This window comes from Miscanthus floridulus, chromosome 2, assembly GCF_019320115.1.
Source record: "Miscanthus floridulus cultivar M001 chromosome 2, ASM1932011v1, whole genome shotgun sequence".
Taxonomy (NCBI): Eukaryota; Viridiplantae; Streptophyta; class Magnoliopsida; order Poales; family Poaceae; genus Miscanthus; species Miscanthus floridulus.
This window is the reverse complement of record NC_089581.1, coordinates 136606727-136623268: the sequence shown is the minus strand read 5'-3', so window position 1 is coordinate 136623268 and position 16542 is coordinate 136606727. Positions and strand designations below refer to the sequence as shown.

General features: G+C 39.9%; 2 protein-coding genes across 3 annotated transcripts in view; both read right to left on the bottom strand.

The window, feature by feature from the left end:
* The window catches only part of LOC136537125 (probable polyamine transporter At3g13620), a 216707-nt gene that overhangs the window by 193405 nt on the left and 6760 nt on the right, over positions 1 to 16542 (bottom strand). The window lies entirely within an intron of this gene.
* LOC136530817 (serine/arginine-rich SC35-like splicing factor SCL33) lies at positions 2186 to 5381 on the bottom strand. Of its 2 annotated transcripts, none has more exons than XM_066523541.1 (6): positions 5303 to 5381; positions 4201 to 4349; positions 3613 to 3690; positions 2895 to 3059; positions 2652 to 2780; positions 2186 to 2552 (listed from the first exon to the last, which is right to left on the bottom strand). In XM_066523541.1, the coding sequence occupies exons 2-6, from the start codon at positions 4344 to 4346 to the stop codon at positions 2426 to 2428; spliced, it is 645 nt and encodes a 214-aa protein (XP_066379638.1). In that variant the 5' UTR covers positions 4347 to 4349; positions 5303 to 5381; the 3' UTR covers positions 2186 to 2425. The 2 variants fall into 2 exon arrangements, with proteins under 2 accessions (XP_066379638.1, XP_066379632.1); XM_066523535.1 differs by having other exon boundaries at positions 5212 to 5380.

Sequence of the window (16542 nt, the reverse complement as noted above, 5' to 3'; positions counted from 1 at the left end):
AAGCACACGCTTGAACACTTAGCTCATAGCGTAGCTCCTGTCGCTCTTGGCCCTTCCGACCGGAGCCGACCGGACCTCCTGTACACCCCTTCGTCCCCCTTCTCGTTTGTAACCCCACTGCAAACTTCGAGCACCTAGGCTCAGGAATAAAGTCACTGACCGACCCAAACTGGACGTAGGGCACGTTGCCTGAACCAGTATAAATCCTGTGTCATTGAGTGCTAGGCCACCTCCGATCACAACGTACGGCAAAACTACAAATATTCACTAGTTGGTCACTTTCTGTACCGACACCGCCACAGCCATCTCCCCTCACGTGCCCCTGCCTTGTGTTGTTCGGTTCTCGCTCCTGCACGATGCGCGCGCACATCCGTGCCTCTCGCTCCTTGCTCACTCAGTCCCACCATACCAGTACGGCAGTACCAGTACATTATTACTATTTCAGACCTCACTTCACTGACCAGTGACCACCAACAGATATAATGTGGACCTGGTAGATTTGATAGTGACCTCGTACTAGTTTAAAAACAACAGTGGATGAAAATCGTGGCCCTTCCCGTTCCCTACGCCTACGCGGTTCTTTTTAACACGGGACGGGAGTGCTCTGCTCCTACGGCACACACAGACACACTCACCGTGCGCTGACCGGCCACTCGTGGCAGCAGAGGTAGCGAGCCACGTAGTACGATGTATGTATATATAATATATATATATATATATACACACACCATACCATGCATGGGACCCGCCGCGGACTAGATCCATCGATGCACCGTCCTAATCGCACACCATGCAAATTAATTAGTACCTTCTCCTCAAAAGTAATCGTATAAACTCCTGTTCTGTCTGCTGACACTGACATTGTCGATTGACTGAAACCAAAAGGGGATGGTACGGTGTGTGCAACAGAAGCATCTGATTTCCTGTGCCTACCTAGCACAATGCATTGCATGGTCATATCAGAACTCCATCGTTCACCGGAATCAAGCTAGCATACATGAAACAGACCCAAAACAAAGTTCTCCATCCACGCTGGAGCAGTTGAGCTTTTGGATAAGCATCGATGCAGATGCTGATGGCTCAGCTAACTGAAGCTTAATTTACGAGCCTAAAACTAGCCCAGACTAGAAATAACCACCAGCCAGTGAGACAACAAGCAAGACTCATCGTCCTACCAGCCAACTACCATCAAATTTTCCGTTCTCTAATTGTTATCTCTCGATCCCATTCCCATGAAACATGTAGGTCAACACGGTTTGTATGCAGCGGTGTAAAAATAACGTTTAGTTCTTGACCTCACAAGACGGAAGATCTGAGCACGCAGGGCCCCATCGAAGAACCAGCAGGTCTCCTCTCGTCTTGCTGTTGGATTCATTAACAAGGGGAACCACTGCTTCCTTAATTACTTCTATTACCTATCCAAAGGGTCAAAGTCACGGTCCACGAGTCTGGTCTGAACTCGACTGACCACGGGCCAAACTCTTCCTATGCTCTCTTTTCTTTTTCTTTTTTTTTCTTTCTTTTTTTTTTGCTTTGTTTTGCATACTCCAGTACAGTTTTTGCAACTGTCGTCCAATTTTCCACGACGAAACCTCATCGTCTTGACGTCCAAGCAAGACCAATTTGCAGTCGTCTTTAGTTTAGCTCCCTCTGGCATGGCTGCAGGGCAACGACGCGTCATGTTGAAGCAATTCACCCGGTCATTGCCGGGCTATTTTCTTTCTCGATCCGCTCTTCTCTTCACATTGTCCCAGACTCGAAGCCTCTTCTATAGAGAGGATGAGTTCAAAGCTCTACTTGTCCAGCTACGATTTCAAAACCGTGGGACTACCTATGATATTCATGTTTTCAAAAAAACAGTTGCTCCTGAGTAAATAGCGAAAATGTTTTCGAAGTTGGACTTCTTCCGTACTACTTTCACAAAAATACTACTACTAGTAGTAGTGATAGGTTCTCAGCCCTGCGCGCTTGTAACAATACATCGCAAGGGTAACATATCACAGGGATAAATAAACCATACAAAAGCAAACACGCAACTACAAACTTCAGACACATTTGAGCACGAAAGTTCACTGCAATTCAGAATCAGAAGGGAAATGAGGAACACCAAAACGCACATATTCTCAGAGAAGCTCAGCTGCTCCAAGAGACAGGCGATTGGATGAACAATGAATACCTGAACACTGCCATATCAATTGCAGAAAAAAAAAACTTCATATCATATGGGCACCTGTGCAGAGGTCAACAGGTCCAACATCAAGGTTCGTTGGTTCCACAATCCACTTCACTCATCAGAGATTTCGGAATACAAAATACATCATACATGTTCAAAACTCCGAGTACACGAGGGTGCTGACAAAAATAATCTGGAACATATGCAGTTGCATAACAGCGACTAGATAGCCACACAGAGCCCTGAGGTACCTCACTCGCTAACAGAGAGAGATCTCTGCCTCCGAGGAGACCTGCTAACACTGGGGCCTGCACTCCTTGATCTGCTGTCAGCTGGTGAACGCGACACAGATCTCTCTCGAGGTCGAGGAGACGGGGACCTGTCAAGAAGGTAGGTGAGCCAATCAATTTGAACTGGGACATTACAAGCACATGGAGTTTTCATCAGCACATAGGAGGGGGATGGAAGCAAGTCATACCTTGAATAGTGCTTTCGCTTAGGTGCTGGCGGGTAGCTTGGGCTGTGGGACCTTGATCTACCCCTAGGAGAATCGCTGTAACCAGGTGACCTTGAGCGCAACCTCCGATCATAAGAACGGCCTCTGCCACTACAGAAGTAACAAAATGCATGAGTAAATTAGCTTTTGCCTCCTAAAATACTATGGCAGATGCGTACGCACAAATGAACAGTTATAGAATGGGTATCATAAGGGGACTAGTACCTCATTCTTTCCCTGGCCCTCATGTCAGAAGGCTTCTTCCTGTTTTCCTCTGCAAAAACAACAGTAATTTCCCTTCCAAGCAGCATCTGCCCATCCATATGGTACTTTGCATCAGAAGCATCCTCAGGATCAAAGTATTGGATGAACCCAAATCCTTTAGGTTCCCTGAGACAGAATGCAAATTTTAGTACTTCACTAAAAATAGCAATCGTTCAGAACCATTAAGGAGAAAACCCCTGCATAGACAATCAAATCAACATGCTGCAAACTCTTCCTTCCAAGAATGGTGATACACACAAATCAATTTCAATTGATACACAAATCAATCTCAAAGGTAAAGCAGGCACTAAGCTGCTGACCTTGCACTTCAAACTCTTCGTAACTTGCATATCTCTTTAAACCTCTATTTCTTCCTTTTCTTCAATAGTACTCTTAAGACTTGTCTTCAAAAAAAGTTACTTTCACTGTTAATCTGAGGGGGTGGGTAAAGCAATCCAGTGTAAACCAAAGGAAACAGAGCATAACAATTTAAAAAATCTGTAAAGAACATATTTAATATGTTAAAAACAAGCAACACCATGGTATTTATAAAGAACATAAGCCTGTTCTGGATCAAATATACTTTAGTGTACTATACAGCTCAGGTGGAGATCGCCAAGTTGCACGTAGGAGTCCATGGGCAAACACCTACTCACATAATTAAGACAAGGTGCCTTACCGAGTGTAGTAATCCTTTGGCAGATATATGTCTTTAAGGCGACCAAATTTTCCAAATGGTCTACGAAGGTCATCAGGCCTGCAGTTGTCATAACATCCAAGTTACAGTTGTGTAGTGTCAAAGAATAATCCATTCTCATCGTTATATGCAATAGGAAGCACCTCATAAACATGGAAAACAAAAAGGACTTTGCAACTGAAAACTCGGTAAAATCAGGGGGAGGGGTACACTTCATTAATAAGACATAACTTATGAAGCAGAATGCATTTCAAATCCCTCAGAATAGCTAGACAGAACTGTATATTTACAATTTATATCTGTTCTGTACAGGAGCTACATTCCATGGGGCTAATTTGAAAAATAAAAAGATCAACATGCTTTGTTTTTATTTGCAAGAAAAAAAAGATACTAAATGTCTTAAGCAAAATTAAGAATTCAGTCCTCACAAGCCTGCTAATTCTATCCCCTTCGACAAATTCCAATATTATAATGAATAACCTATTTTCTCTTTACCAATTCAATTACTATTGAAAGCAACACCAAAGAAAATCCATTCTACTACTGATCCAGGAGCAGGGAGAATCTTACCTACAATCCCGACGAAGATTCCTCACCAAAAGACTAGTTGGGAGGTCCCTACCACGGCCTCCATAACGACCACGAGGACTTGGGCTGCGAGTTCTTCTCCTGTAACCTCTTGGTGACGATGGACTGTAATCATAGCTTCTTCCCATGTTCTAAGAAGCCACGAGAAAATAATAAGATTCATTAGAAACGGCACAATAGCAATTCCGTTCATTAAAATCATGCATTTACATATCAGATCCTCTTAAATAAAAAACAAAAAAGAATCAAGGCCATGAAGAAAATATATCTACTCAAACAGGCACCAAAGTATAAAGTTCTTCATTAATTACTGTAAGTAGGCTAAACCAAAAGTGAATTGGACAACAGGTGAAACAAAAGACATATATTCTGTTATAAACTGATTGCTTCTTTAGTTGTTTATATATGCAGGGAATCCAACTCCATCCCGTATCTAGAATCATTTTACCAATAGAATCAATTTTAGAAAATGTTGCTTAAGACGTGCACATGCGTGGACGTCACCCATCATGAACTTTTCCAGTATTACAATACATAAACGTGCTACCGAGCGTAGATCTGTATGAGCAAATACAAGCAGATAGTCAGCGCACCCAAGAAAACAAAGTTTTCCTATCTTTTCTTCTCACGATTCTTCTGGGAGGTTCTACCAGCACGCCGTCCATCCCACCCTCCCCGGGGAAATAACAGCTTCAACACGCGCACGGCCCTCCTCCAAGGCGCAAACGACCAATCCCAAAAGAATCTAAAGAGCTCCCCCTCCCCCTCGGCGCAATGAAACCACTCAATCCCACTTTCAAAATTGTGTGCGGAACACGCCCTCAGCCCAAGGCAACAGGCCGACGCTCCACCTTCCACAACGCGATAACGAACTAGGGTTCCTCTACCAGGCAAAACGACCGAATCGACTAGACAAAACGCACGCCGAACATCATCCAACCGCGTCAGATTCGAAGCGGGGAAGACCACGGGGGAGTGCACGGCAGCGCTCACCTCGGCGGAGCAAATCAGACGGGTCTCCTGGCAGCAAACTATCAGAAATCAGAGCGGCGCAACCCCCTCCCCTCTGGAATCGGAGGCGTACCTCTTTTTGTCTAGGGCACGGGGAGCGGCGGGTGGCCTCCTGTCTCCGGAAGCTTCCGAGGTCCGAACGCGACCGCGACGGGTGGTGAAAGACGAGGAGCGCGGGGTGGGTGGGGCCGTGCGGTTTTTATTAGAGAAGGGGAAACGACATGGAGTTGGATTCGGGCCGGTACAACAGTTGGGCTGCGTATGTGGAGGGCCACGTTGTTGGGCTATATACTCGTTTGAGCTCGGCGTGGGCCTATGGATCATGGGATTAGGCCCAAACAGGGTCAAGGTCTCTGGAATCGTTTTCTTCTTCCTTGTCAAATGACTCTCAGAGAAAAAAAGATGAACTTCTAAAATCTATCCCTCTGATTCCAAATGTATGTTGCCTCGAACGACGACGCAACCAGATGATTGTCCTGATTTTTTTTAAAGTACACTATTTTATATAGTGAAAGTTATGTAGGAAGGTTTTTCTTAGATTTTTGACGCAACGCTTTTTCTACGATTACTCTAGTAATATCAGCCACATGCTATCAGTTTTTGTCGTATATTGACAGGTCAAGTAAAAAAGAATGACCAACTAAAATCTCAAATAAATTACGTTCAGAAATGGAGAGAGTTTATGATTTTTCTCACTACAACAAAAAGGTTCTGTAGTAGCCTCTTTTTTTAGGCTCTTTTTTCTTTAGGGACGGCTGTAAATAGTTTCCAAACACACCGCCCTACAAATCCATTTGTAGGGGCTGCTGCCGTTATCAGCCGCCCTGGCCCGATTTGTAGGGACGGCTGAATATAGAGCCGCTCCTACAAATAGACGTCGAATATTAAAATTCAAAATTTTCAAACGATCTCAGATGGAGAAATGACCAAAATAAAAGTTATAGATCTCAAAAAGTTATAGAACTTTACTGTTTACAACTTTTTTCATTTAAAATCGTTTACTATTTTAAAATGCTGTCTAAAATTTAATTTTTAAATTATCAAAGAACTCTGATTTCTTATTTTAATTTCCAGCTAAAACTTGTAACTAATCTTTCTCACTCATACTAACTTTAAATTTGATGATTTTATCCTAAAAATTTCTAAAATCAAGCTCTATCAATTTTTATGTTCTTACAGCTATTATTTTGGTTATCTTTTTCATGTGACTCTGTTTTATCAAATCAAAATTTGAATTTCAAAAAATAACAACTTGAAATAATATTTTGAAAGAGTAAATGATTTCAGCCGAAAAAGTCATGAACATAAAAGTTTTAGAACTGATCAAGATCTATAATACTACCACTTTGTCGGATGGACAAATTACCAAAATAAAAGTTGCAGGTCTAGATCATTTCTACAACTTTTTATGTTCATGATTTTTTTCAGCTGCTCTTTCAAAATGTTGTTTGAAGTTGTTATTTTTAAAAATTCAAATTGTAAATTATTCAAACAAAGTCATATGAAAAGATGATCAAATGAAAGTTATAGATCTCAAAAAGTTATAGAACTTTGTAGTTGATAACTTTTTTATTTGAAATCATTTTGTCAAGGAAAACTACGTTTGAATTTATCAAATTTGAAATTTAACTTTTTTCAAACGGCCTCGGATGGAGAAACAACCAAAATAAAAGTTGTAGATCTCGAAAAGTTATAAAACTTTGTAGTTGACAAATTTTTTATTTGAAATCATCTTGTCAAAAAACAATGTTTGAATTTCTCACTTTTGAAATTTGAAATTTTTAAATAACCTCGGATGGACAAAGAGAAAAAACGGAAGTAGTAGATCTCGAAAAGTTATACAACTTTGTAGTTGGCAACTTTTTCATTTGAATTCATTTAGGGTCTCAAACAATCAATTTAAATTCGGTTGAGGATAACATGAGGAGAAAGAAAATGAGACTTTTCCCTGTGTGCCATTATAAAAGATCGTAATTCTCTGTGTGCCCCTGAAAAAAATTCAGCAGTCTTCAGCGCCACTACTTCAACTTTTTCATGTCCTCCATGCCACTTCCGTCAGTTTGGGCTCCAACGCCGTCAAACTGCAGGTATGAAAAGACGAAAATACCCTTAAGTCTAAATATGTTATTAATTTTTTTGAGCATATTAACGACTTCAAATGAAAAAACTCAAACTAGAAAGTTGTAGATCTCGTCGAGATCTATAATTTTCATATAAAATTCATTTTCATTTAATTCCACAAAAAAATATGATTTGATATGATTAATATATCTTAGAAAAATCATCATTTTTTTACGAAATTAAATAAAAATAAATTTTATATAAAAATTATAGATCTCGACGAGATCTACAACTTTCTAGTTTTGAGTTTTTTTTTATTTGAAGTCGTTAAGATGCTTAAAAAAATTAATAACATATTTAGACTTAAGGGTATTTTCGTCTTTTCACATCTGCAGTTTGACGGCGTTAGAGCCCAAACTGACGGATGTGACATGGAGGACACGAAAAAGTTGGAGTAGTGGTGCTAAAGACCGCTAAATTTTTCCAGAGACACACAGAGGATTACGATCTTTTATAATAGCACACAGAGAAAAGTCTCAAAGAAAATCCATTATAAACACAAATGAGTGTGAGGTGACGTGGTTAGAGGAATATCACGCGAGGAGGAGGTCGATTTGCAACTGCGGCGGAGCAGGTGGGTGGCTGCCTGGTGGGGGCCTCCGTAGATTATTTTTTTTCTATTTTTTGGCCGAATTCTTGATGATACAAATCTTGAGCCACTCCTAAAAATCTAATTTATAAAAACAGCTGATCAATGGTGTCTATAAATCAACGATTTGTAGCCACGTCTCAGTAGAGACGTCCGACGAAAATGCCCCTACGAATGCTTATGAGCAGCCCCTACGAAGGCTGGCTGTAGCCGTGTCTAGTGCTAGTCACTTTAAATATAAAATCCTATGAAGAAGCAGTTCGAGATTTCAACTTTTCCATTAACTCAAAGCCTGGAGTGCCCTTAAGGTGAATAATTTAACATTCACCAACCATTTACCACTACAGGAAACCAGGTTTCTTTCAAAACTGCTGTTATTGTTCTTCTTTGTATCTTTAATTGTGTCTTATGGATGAGGCTGAGCAAGTGTACATACTTGATGTAATTGTCATTATAAGATTGTCAAGTGTACATGATATTTCGATGGAAACTATGGGTCCGTTTGGTTGGGTTTTTGGCTTTGGCTTTTGGTCCTAAAAGCCAAAAGCCCAATTAAAGAGGCTGCTTTTTCAGGCGGTTTTTTCAGAAGCAGTTGCTTTTCCGTAGTACAGTTTTGAAAGCTGGTTTGATCCTGCTTTTGGCTTTTGCCTTTTTGCTTTTCAAAATTGGTGGAATAAAAAACTCTTCCATAGTTGTTTTAAGAGAGATAAAGATAGAAGGTATATTTTATACTTGTTTAACTAAACAGCTTTCAGCTTTTCTACAGCTCACAGCCCACAACAGCTTTCTCACAGCTCACAGCCCATAGCAACTTTTTTCCACCGTCACAACTCAACCAAACACACCCTATATGTGTATGCCACCATGGTTCAGGCAAACAAGCACGCCCCATATGCTACCAAGATAAGGTGATGTGAGGTAGGGGTGACACAGGAGCTAGCAGCAACAGGAAAGATGATGATGTGTGTGGAGAGGATGAAGATAAGCAGATGTCTCACACAATCAAGACAACTGAACGAACAGCATGACGGCTCAAATCATCAAAACAGAAGCCTAAAATAAGATTAGACAGAATCTTCCCAACATTTTTTTCTCACGGCAGTGAGTTTTTCATATATTTATGTACGCGTTTCCCCACAAAAGAGGCGTGGCATAGTCCGGACTCCGGGTCCTTTCTCTCATTTTTTATCCTTGTTTTCCCTTTTATTAAGATGTAGTACATTGGTATATCGCGGAGTCCGTCTTTGTGTGAAAAGGCGAATTGAAAAGCAATCTGTTTGGTATCTGGGCAAGAAGACAAACCTTGAAAAAGAGCTCAAACCATATGCTTACGACCTTACGTACACCTGTTCATTCATAAATAAAGTTCGACAAAAGAGGAGTGCAGCACAGCAACGCAGGTTCCAGAGTCCAGAGGAGGCTACCACGTTCAGATTGCCATTTTTTGACGCTAGTTCAGATTGCCATTTGTCACCAGCCACTGCGATTTGCGAAGCGGATAGTGTACATCAGTACATGTGCGGGAGCATGGGAGGAGGAGGAGGAACCAAAGTTTTTTTTCTCTCTCGTCCGCTCTGGGAGGCGCAAAGTTTCCTTTGATCGCAAGCATCTCGCGATCCCAAAGGCTATAGTGATGAACATGCGCAGGGTCGTAGCCAGCGGTGGGGCTCAGCCCCCCTACCCATCCTGAACACGTGGAGTTTTCTTAAGTCCTCCCTTAAAATTTTATGCATACATGTATTAGGTAGGAGAGGCTAAGGTTAAGAGAAGATAAAAAAAACCTTTATTCTTTTGTTCAGCCCCTCCTATATTTTTTTCTGGCTTCGTCACTGAACATGCGTGATGCGCTGCCGCGACGACGGCGGCGGCGTCGCTGCCTTTTTGTTTGGCATGACAATATTCTTACCGTCGTAGGGGGGTTGTTTTTTTTTTAGACTAATTACAAAACTAAATGCATAAATTAAGACTACTTTGCGAGACAAATTTATTAAGTATAATTAGTCCATGATTTGATAATGTGGTGCTACAGTAAACATGTGCTAATAATAACTTAATTAGGCTTAATAAATTTGTCTCGCGGATTACTGACGGATTCTGTAATTTATTTTTTTATTAGTATCCGAATACCCAATGCAACACCACATATGACATCCGATGTGACACCTCTTAAACTTTAGTCTCTGCATCCAAACACCCCTTAATGTCTTCGGCTTACTCTTGACGGCGACGGGATGCGTACCACGTAGTATTAGGAATACTCTTCTTTTTTTTAGTACCGCAAAAGTTAGGCTGGTCGATTATCCGCGAGATGTTAGATATCTTTTCTTACTAGATAGAAAATATACCTGTACACTGCAATAGTAGAGATATGATTAGTATATAAGTAGATGATTTTTGAATGATAATTGAGCATCTTCGGTTAATTTTCACGAGTTCATGTGACAAGTTAGAATTCCTTTGTCCAACCATGGGTTTCGTAAACTAAGGGTTCGTTTGATTTGTGGAATGAAGTAGTCTATCATCTCGTTCTCTGATTTTTATGTTTGGTTTGTGGAATATAATGGGTTCATCTATTACCACCTCAATTCTCACAAGCTATTAACTAGTACTAATATGAAATGTAATCATTTCATTAAATTTAGAAATTGACTCATGATGTATCATCCCATTTAAAATGGGTTAATTTAATTCCCTAAACCAAACACTATGTAAATGATCATAAAATAGAAATTTGATTTTATTCGCTTCTAAACCGTTCACCTCTTCCATTATATAAAAAATACATAAAAGAAACCCCCTACATACACATCTAAATTATCCACGGATGCTATCAATACAAAAGTAAATAAAAAAATTCTCTAATCTACATTAGTTATCCATCTTTGCCATTGTTATTAAAAGTTTAAATAAACTTCTAAATTTATATTCAAATTACTCAAAATTACTATTACAAAAAATACCTCTTAAGTAACAGTGTATATGGTTTCAAACTTTACAAGGTAAAGCTTTTTAATAATGGCAAAGGTGGATACATTAGATACGTAGTAATTGAAGGGGTTGCTTTAGATTGTCATTCTTAAAGCTATAGGTGGGTAGTTTCGATGCTAGTTTAGAGGCTTACATGTGGGTACTTATTAGAAAACAGAATAGATCCAACGTTGATTAAAGCTAGTTGAATTTATGGCCAAATGTTTCCGACCATTGTGACTGCCCTTAGGTGTAGAGAAGTCCTTCTGAGAGCTTGATTTAGAGCATTCACCAGTTTCCTTGGTTTTTCCTCCAGTCTTATCATGATCAGACTGTTTCTTCTTTGATTCACCATTGTTGTCCTCGTCATCTAGCAGGTCATCCTCTTCAGGGTCATCTCCCCCCTCACCATCATCACCATTTTCATTTCCTCCCCCCTCAGTTATCTGCTCAAACCCTTCTGTCTTGAAGCTGATTAGATAAATCTTAACCTTCATCTCAACAATCCTCTGACTTGGCACTTAAAGAATGGGGTCCAGTTATTCCAGAGAGAAGAAGTAAGAGGAATATACAAGATGGTCGAACAATGATTGAAAAGGCACAAGCATTGAAGGAGATGAACAACCTAAAAATACCTAAAGGTAAAAAACCCATACCTAGTTTCTCTAATAACGAGTTAGTTGATATTGCTTCAAAGATTGGTTTAGATGTAGATCATAAGATGGATTCTGGTAGTAGTAAGGCCCAGCAGATTTTAGACATGGTAGAGGATAGAAATAGTAATTTTACTAAATGTTGCAAGTTTGTAGGATGTAATTTTGGTTGTACATCAGGAGAGTTGCCTCCAGAGAAATGGTGCAATGATATCAATAGGGATAAGAACCTGATACCAGATTTGGTAGAAGTAGTGATAAGCACAAAGAATAACTCTGTAGAGACTAGTCAGGTAGATGAGATGGAAATTTCGTCAAAGGAGATCATGGGAGAGGACCCTGAGACTCCTGTAGCTGATATTAGAGCATATGTAGATGTAGAGATAGATTTAGAAGAGCAGGCCTGGACTAAGGTTACGAATAGGAAAATGAGTACAAGTAAGTTGAAATGATAGGTCTCTTCTGAAATATTCGAGGTTTGAATAAACTGGGTAGGCTACCTGCCTTGATCAGTAGAGTTAGGAGTACTCATGCTGATATAGTAGGTGTTATAGAGACCAAGAAGGAGTTTTTTATTCAAGGATATCTGAAAACTCTAGCTGATAATACGCCTTTTAGTTGGTTTTCTTTACCTGCTAAAGACACTGCTGGTGGCATTTTAGTAGGCTGTAATAGTAATAAATTTTCTGCATCTGTTTGTGATATTCTAAAATTTTCTGTTAGTCTGATGATTAGTGATGTTAAGACTGGTTTCTGTTGGAAACTAGTGGTAGTATATGGATCCCCTTATGAGACAGGAAAATTAGAATTCCTGACTGAGATAGATGAGGTTATGAGCAAATGGAAGGGTCCTACCATGGTGGTGGGAGACTTCAATCTAGTCAAATTTGCTACTGATAATAGTAATTTAATTATTAATTATAGATGGGCCGACGCTTTCAATGAATGGATATATAAGTGGGGATTGGTAGAGTTAAATGCTAGTAATACCAAATTCATTTGGACAAATAATCAGGATCTTCCTATTCTAGCTAAAATAGATAGGGTGTTTGTTACAACGGAATGGGAACAAGCTTTTCCTTTAGTAAGGGTTAAGGGTCTAGAGAAATATCCTAGTGACCATAATTCTTTACTGATAGATTCCGGCGACAATGTCTTTTTTGGAAAAAAAAACAATTTAGATTTGAAAAATGGTGGTTGCAGAAGGAGAGTTTTGCCAAAGTAATAGAGAAGTTTTGGTCCCAACCATGTCAATGTAAGAATAGTCTTGATATTTGACAATTCAGGATTAGGACCCTGAGGAAATTAGTTAGAGGCTGGGCAGCAAATGAGGTAGCTAGTATGAATAAGGAAAAAGCTGAATTAGCTTTGGAGTACAATGATCTTAAAAAAGAGATGGAGTCTAGGGTTCTATCTGATCAAGAGTTATCTAGACTTAGAGAGGTGACTAGGAAGTTAGATAATATCTGGGCCTTAGAGGAGATCAAGGTGAGAAAGATCCAGGGACCGGAATATATTAGAGGTTGACAGAAATACAGCTTACTTTCAAGTTGTGGCAAATCAGAGAAGTAGGAAAAAACGAATAGAAGTGCTAGAGGGTCCTAATGGTCTAGCTGAGGACCGGAAAGGAATGATAGATATAGCAGTTAATTTTTACAAAGAGCGTTTTGCCAAAGAAAGTAGAGTAGGAGTAAGCTTGGATAAGGAGTTTTGGGGGCCTGATGATCTGATAACCAGCGAGGAGAATGAACTCCTTACCAAACCTTTTACGGAGGAAGAGATTAAAGAGGTAGTTTTTAGCTGCTATTCAGATGGAGCTCCGGGGCCTGATGGTGTGTCTTTTATGTTCAACCAAAAGTTCTAGGGTATTGTTAAAAATGACCTGTTAGCCATGTTCAATGATTTTCACCAGGGCAAATTAGACTTACATAAAATTAATTTTGCTTTAATTACCCTGATCCCTAAAGAGGAGGGAGCTAGATCGATGATGAAATTTAGGCCTATTAGTCTGATTAACTGTAGTTTTAAAATCTTTCCAAAAGCTTTAACTTTGAGACTTGGTAAGATTATTGATAGATTGGTCTCACGGCAGCAAAGTGCATTTATTCAAGGCGGATATATCCTAGAAAGTGTGGTAATTGCCCATGAGTTAGTCCACAGTGTACACAAAAGTGGGGAACTTGGGTGTGTTATAAAATTAGATTATGAGAAAGCTTATGACTAGGTGAACTGGGATTTTTTGTTTAAACTTCTAGAGTCCAGAGGTTTTAGTCCATGCTGGGTTAAGTCGATTGAGAGGGTGATTAAAAATGGCTCTGTTGGAGTCATCCTAAATGGGGAAGAAAGTAGATTCTTCAAAACAGGTAAAGGGTTAAGGCAGGGGGATCCTCTGTCTCCCTTGTTGTTTAACCTGGTAGGAGATGTATTAACAAGGATGCTAGTTAAAGGTGCTAGTCAGGGGCTGATTAGAGGTTTAGGGGTTGACTTTAGAGAAGGTGGAATCATATCACAGCAATATGCAGATGATACTATTTTGTTTTCTGATACAAAACCAGATCATCTACTCAATTTAAAAGGTATTTTGTTATGGTTTGAACAGTTGTCTGGTATGAGAGTAAATTTTCATAAAAGTGAGGTTATTGCTATGAACATGTCTGGTGAGTCAGCTCATGATATATCTTATCTCTTTGCTTGCCCTATTGGGAATTTCCCAATTAAGTACTTAGGTGTTCCCCTACATTACGAGAATCTGAGTAGAGATGATATCCAACCTTTAGTTGATAAAATGCTTAAACAGATAGCTGGTTGGAGGGGGAAGCTCTTATCATATGCTGTGAAGGTAGTTCTAATTAGAGCTTGCTTGACTAGTATTCCCATCTATTTGATGTCTTTTATTAAGTTCCCCAAATGGGCAATAAAGATTCTTAATACTCACCTAGCTAACTGCCTTTGGAATGACAATGCCGGAGGGCATAAAATTCATTTAGTAAATTGAGAGTCTGTAGCTATGTTAAAGGACTATGGTGGTTTAGGAATCCCAAACATGAGAGATTTGAACATTTGTTTGCTAGCGTCATAGATTAAGAGGTATAATGTAGATAATCACAAGTTGTGGAAACAATTCATTGATCATAAATATGACACAGAAAAACCAAATCTGTTCTATACTCCCACTAGGGGCGCGTCCCAATTTTTCAAAGGAGTCATGTGGGCTGCTTCTGCAGCCAAATTAGGTTTTAGATGGAAGGTTGGGAATGGAAGGAAGGTTAAGTTTGGGAAGATACCTAGTTGGGACATTCTAGCCTAGCGGTACAGTTCTGGAATGTATATGTGATAGTACAGTAAAAGTCTGGGACAGTGGCAGACTTATGGGATGGTACTGATCTCAAGTGTACTTTTAGAAGAGGCTTTGCTATGAGATTGATGAATTTGTGGTTAGAAATTGTTCAATTAGCCTCAACAATAACCTTCTCTGTGGATGAAGATGCTTTAGTTTGGCAATTCAGCTCCAATGTAGTTTACTCCTTGTAATCTTTGTATAAAATCATAAACTTTAGGGGTATCTCCCGGTACATGTCCCTGCAGTTTGGCACATTAAAGTTCCTCCTAGAGTGCAGTTTTTTCTATGGCTATTATCAAAAAATAAAACACTGACTAGGGACAACTTAAGCATTAGGAAGAAACTAGATGACATGTCATGCCTTTTCTGGTCAGAACGTGAATCTGTGCACCACCTCTTTTTTTAGTGTTCTGTTGCTAAGCAAATGTGGGTCTATTTGTCTGAAGTTTGTGATAGGGAGGTGGGAAATGACTTTATGTCAATTTGACAGATGTGGTTATGTAATAATAAATTTTTAGTCTGTAATATCTTTTGTGCTACAGCCCTGTGGGGGCTTTGGAAGCTAAGAAACAATATATGTTTTCAGGGGGAGGTATGGATGGGCATGACGTTATTGCTGCTGAGAATTGCAGCTATGCTACGGACATGGGTTATCCTTTGCCCTCATGCCAAGAAACTGGAGTTCACATGGAGATTGGAGAAGCTCAAAAGCTTTGCTTTCAGACCGCCAAGGATTGCTGGCTGAGCCAAGTGGACGACAAATGGGACTACTTCATGTTCAAACAAGCGCACAACTGGGAAGACCTTAAAACTCCTGAAGAAGTGAAGATGAAACTCGCTGGGAATCACATGGCCAAAGAAAACGCAGGCGGAAGATCTTGGTTCAGTCTGCTGAGCTTGGGTGATGGGAGTGAGTTTTGATGCATGTTAGTATAAAAAGAAAATGGTGAGGCGTCTAGCTACTGTCTTTGTTTTTCGTTTATGTTAAGGTCTGTGAGCTGAATTGTATGGAGGGGTGCGTTTCACCCGAATGCTGTAAACTCTATGGTTGTCTTTGCTAATGCTAAGACAGGGGCATCGCCCTAGAATTCTAAAAAAAGAGGATTTATCTTTTTTTTTCTAGCATGTTTCATAAGGATTAAGACGAGGTTCTGTTGAAAAGCATCAATTAGTACAGTAAGATACTCCCTCTGTCCAGTAATATAGCGTATTTTAGGAAATTTAAGAGAAAACGTAAAAGAAGCATGTACCCTCATTTTAGACGCTGTCATTAACGTGATTAATGGTGATTGATTGATAAATAAAAAGTATTTATATAAAATTAATTTTTATTCTCTAGAATGCATTATATTTGAGCACAAATTTTGAATGCTAGAATGCACTATATTATAGGACGGGCCAAAGGGCCTCTAGTCGTTAGAGCGTCCCGGCGGTACTCCTCAGGTCCTGGGTTCGACTCCCCGTGGGAGCGAATTTCAAGCTGGGGTTAAAAAAATCCCCTCGTCTGTCCCACGCCAAAGCACAGGTCTAAGGACCGGCCCATTCTCACAGGGCGACGGTGCCGCTGTGTAAGGGTGGGACAGGAGTTCGGGGGTTTTCTGGGCCTGCGTGAGAAGGTCTTCTTAATGCAATGCCTGGGGTGG

Excerpts from the sequence above, each read along its gene's own strand:
- LOC136530817 (XM_066523541.1), bottom strand. The coding sequence starts at position 4,346 with ATGGGAAGAAGCTATGATTACAGTCCATCGTCACCAAGAGGTTACAGG. Across the intron at positions 3,691-4,200 it reads AATCTTCGTCGGGATTGTAG|GCCTGATGACCTTCGTAGAC; the intron begins GTAAGATTCTCC and ends TGACAACTGCAG. Across the intron at positions 3,060-3,612 it reads CCAAAGGATTACTACACTCG|GGAACCTAAAGGATTTGGGT; the intron begins GTAAGGCACCTT and ends ATTCTGTCTCAG.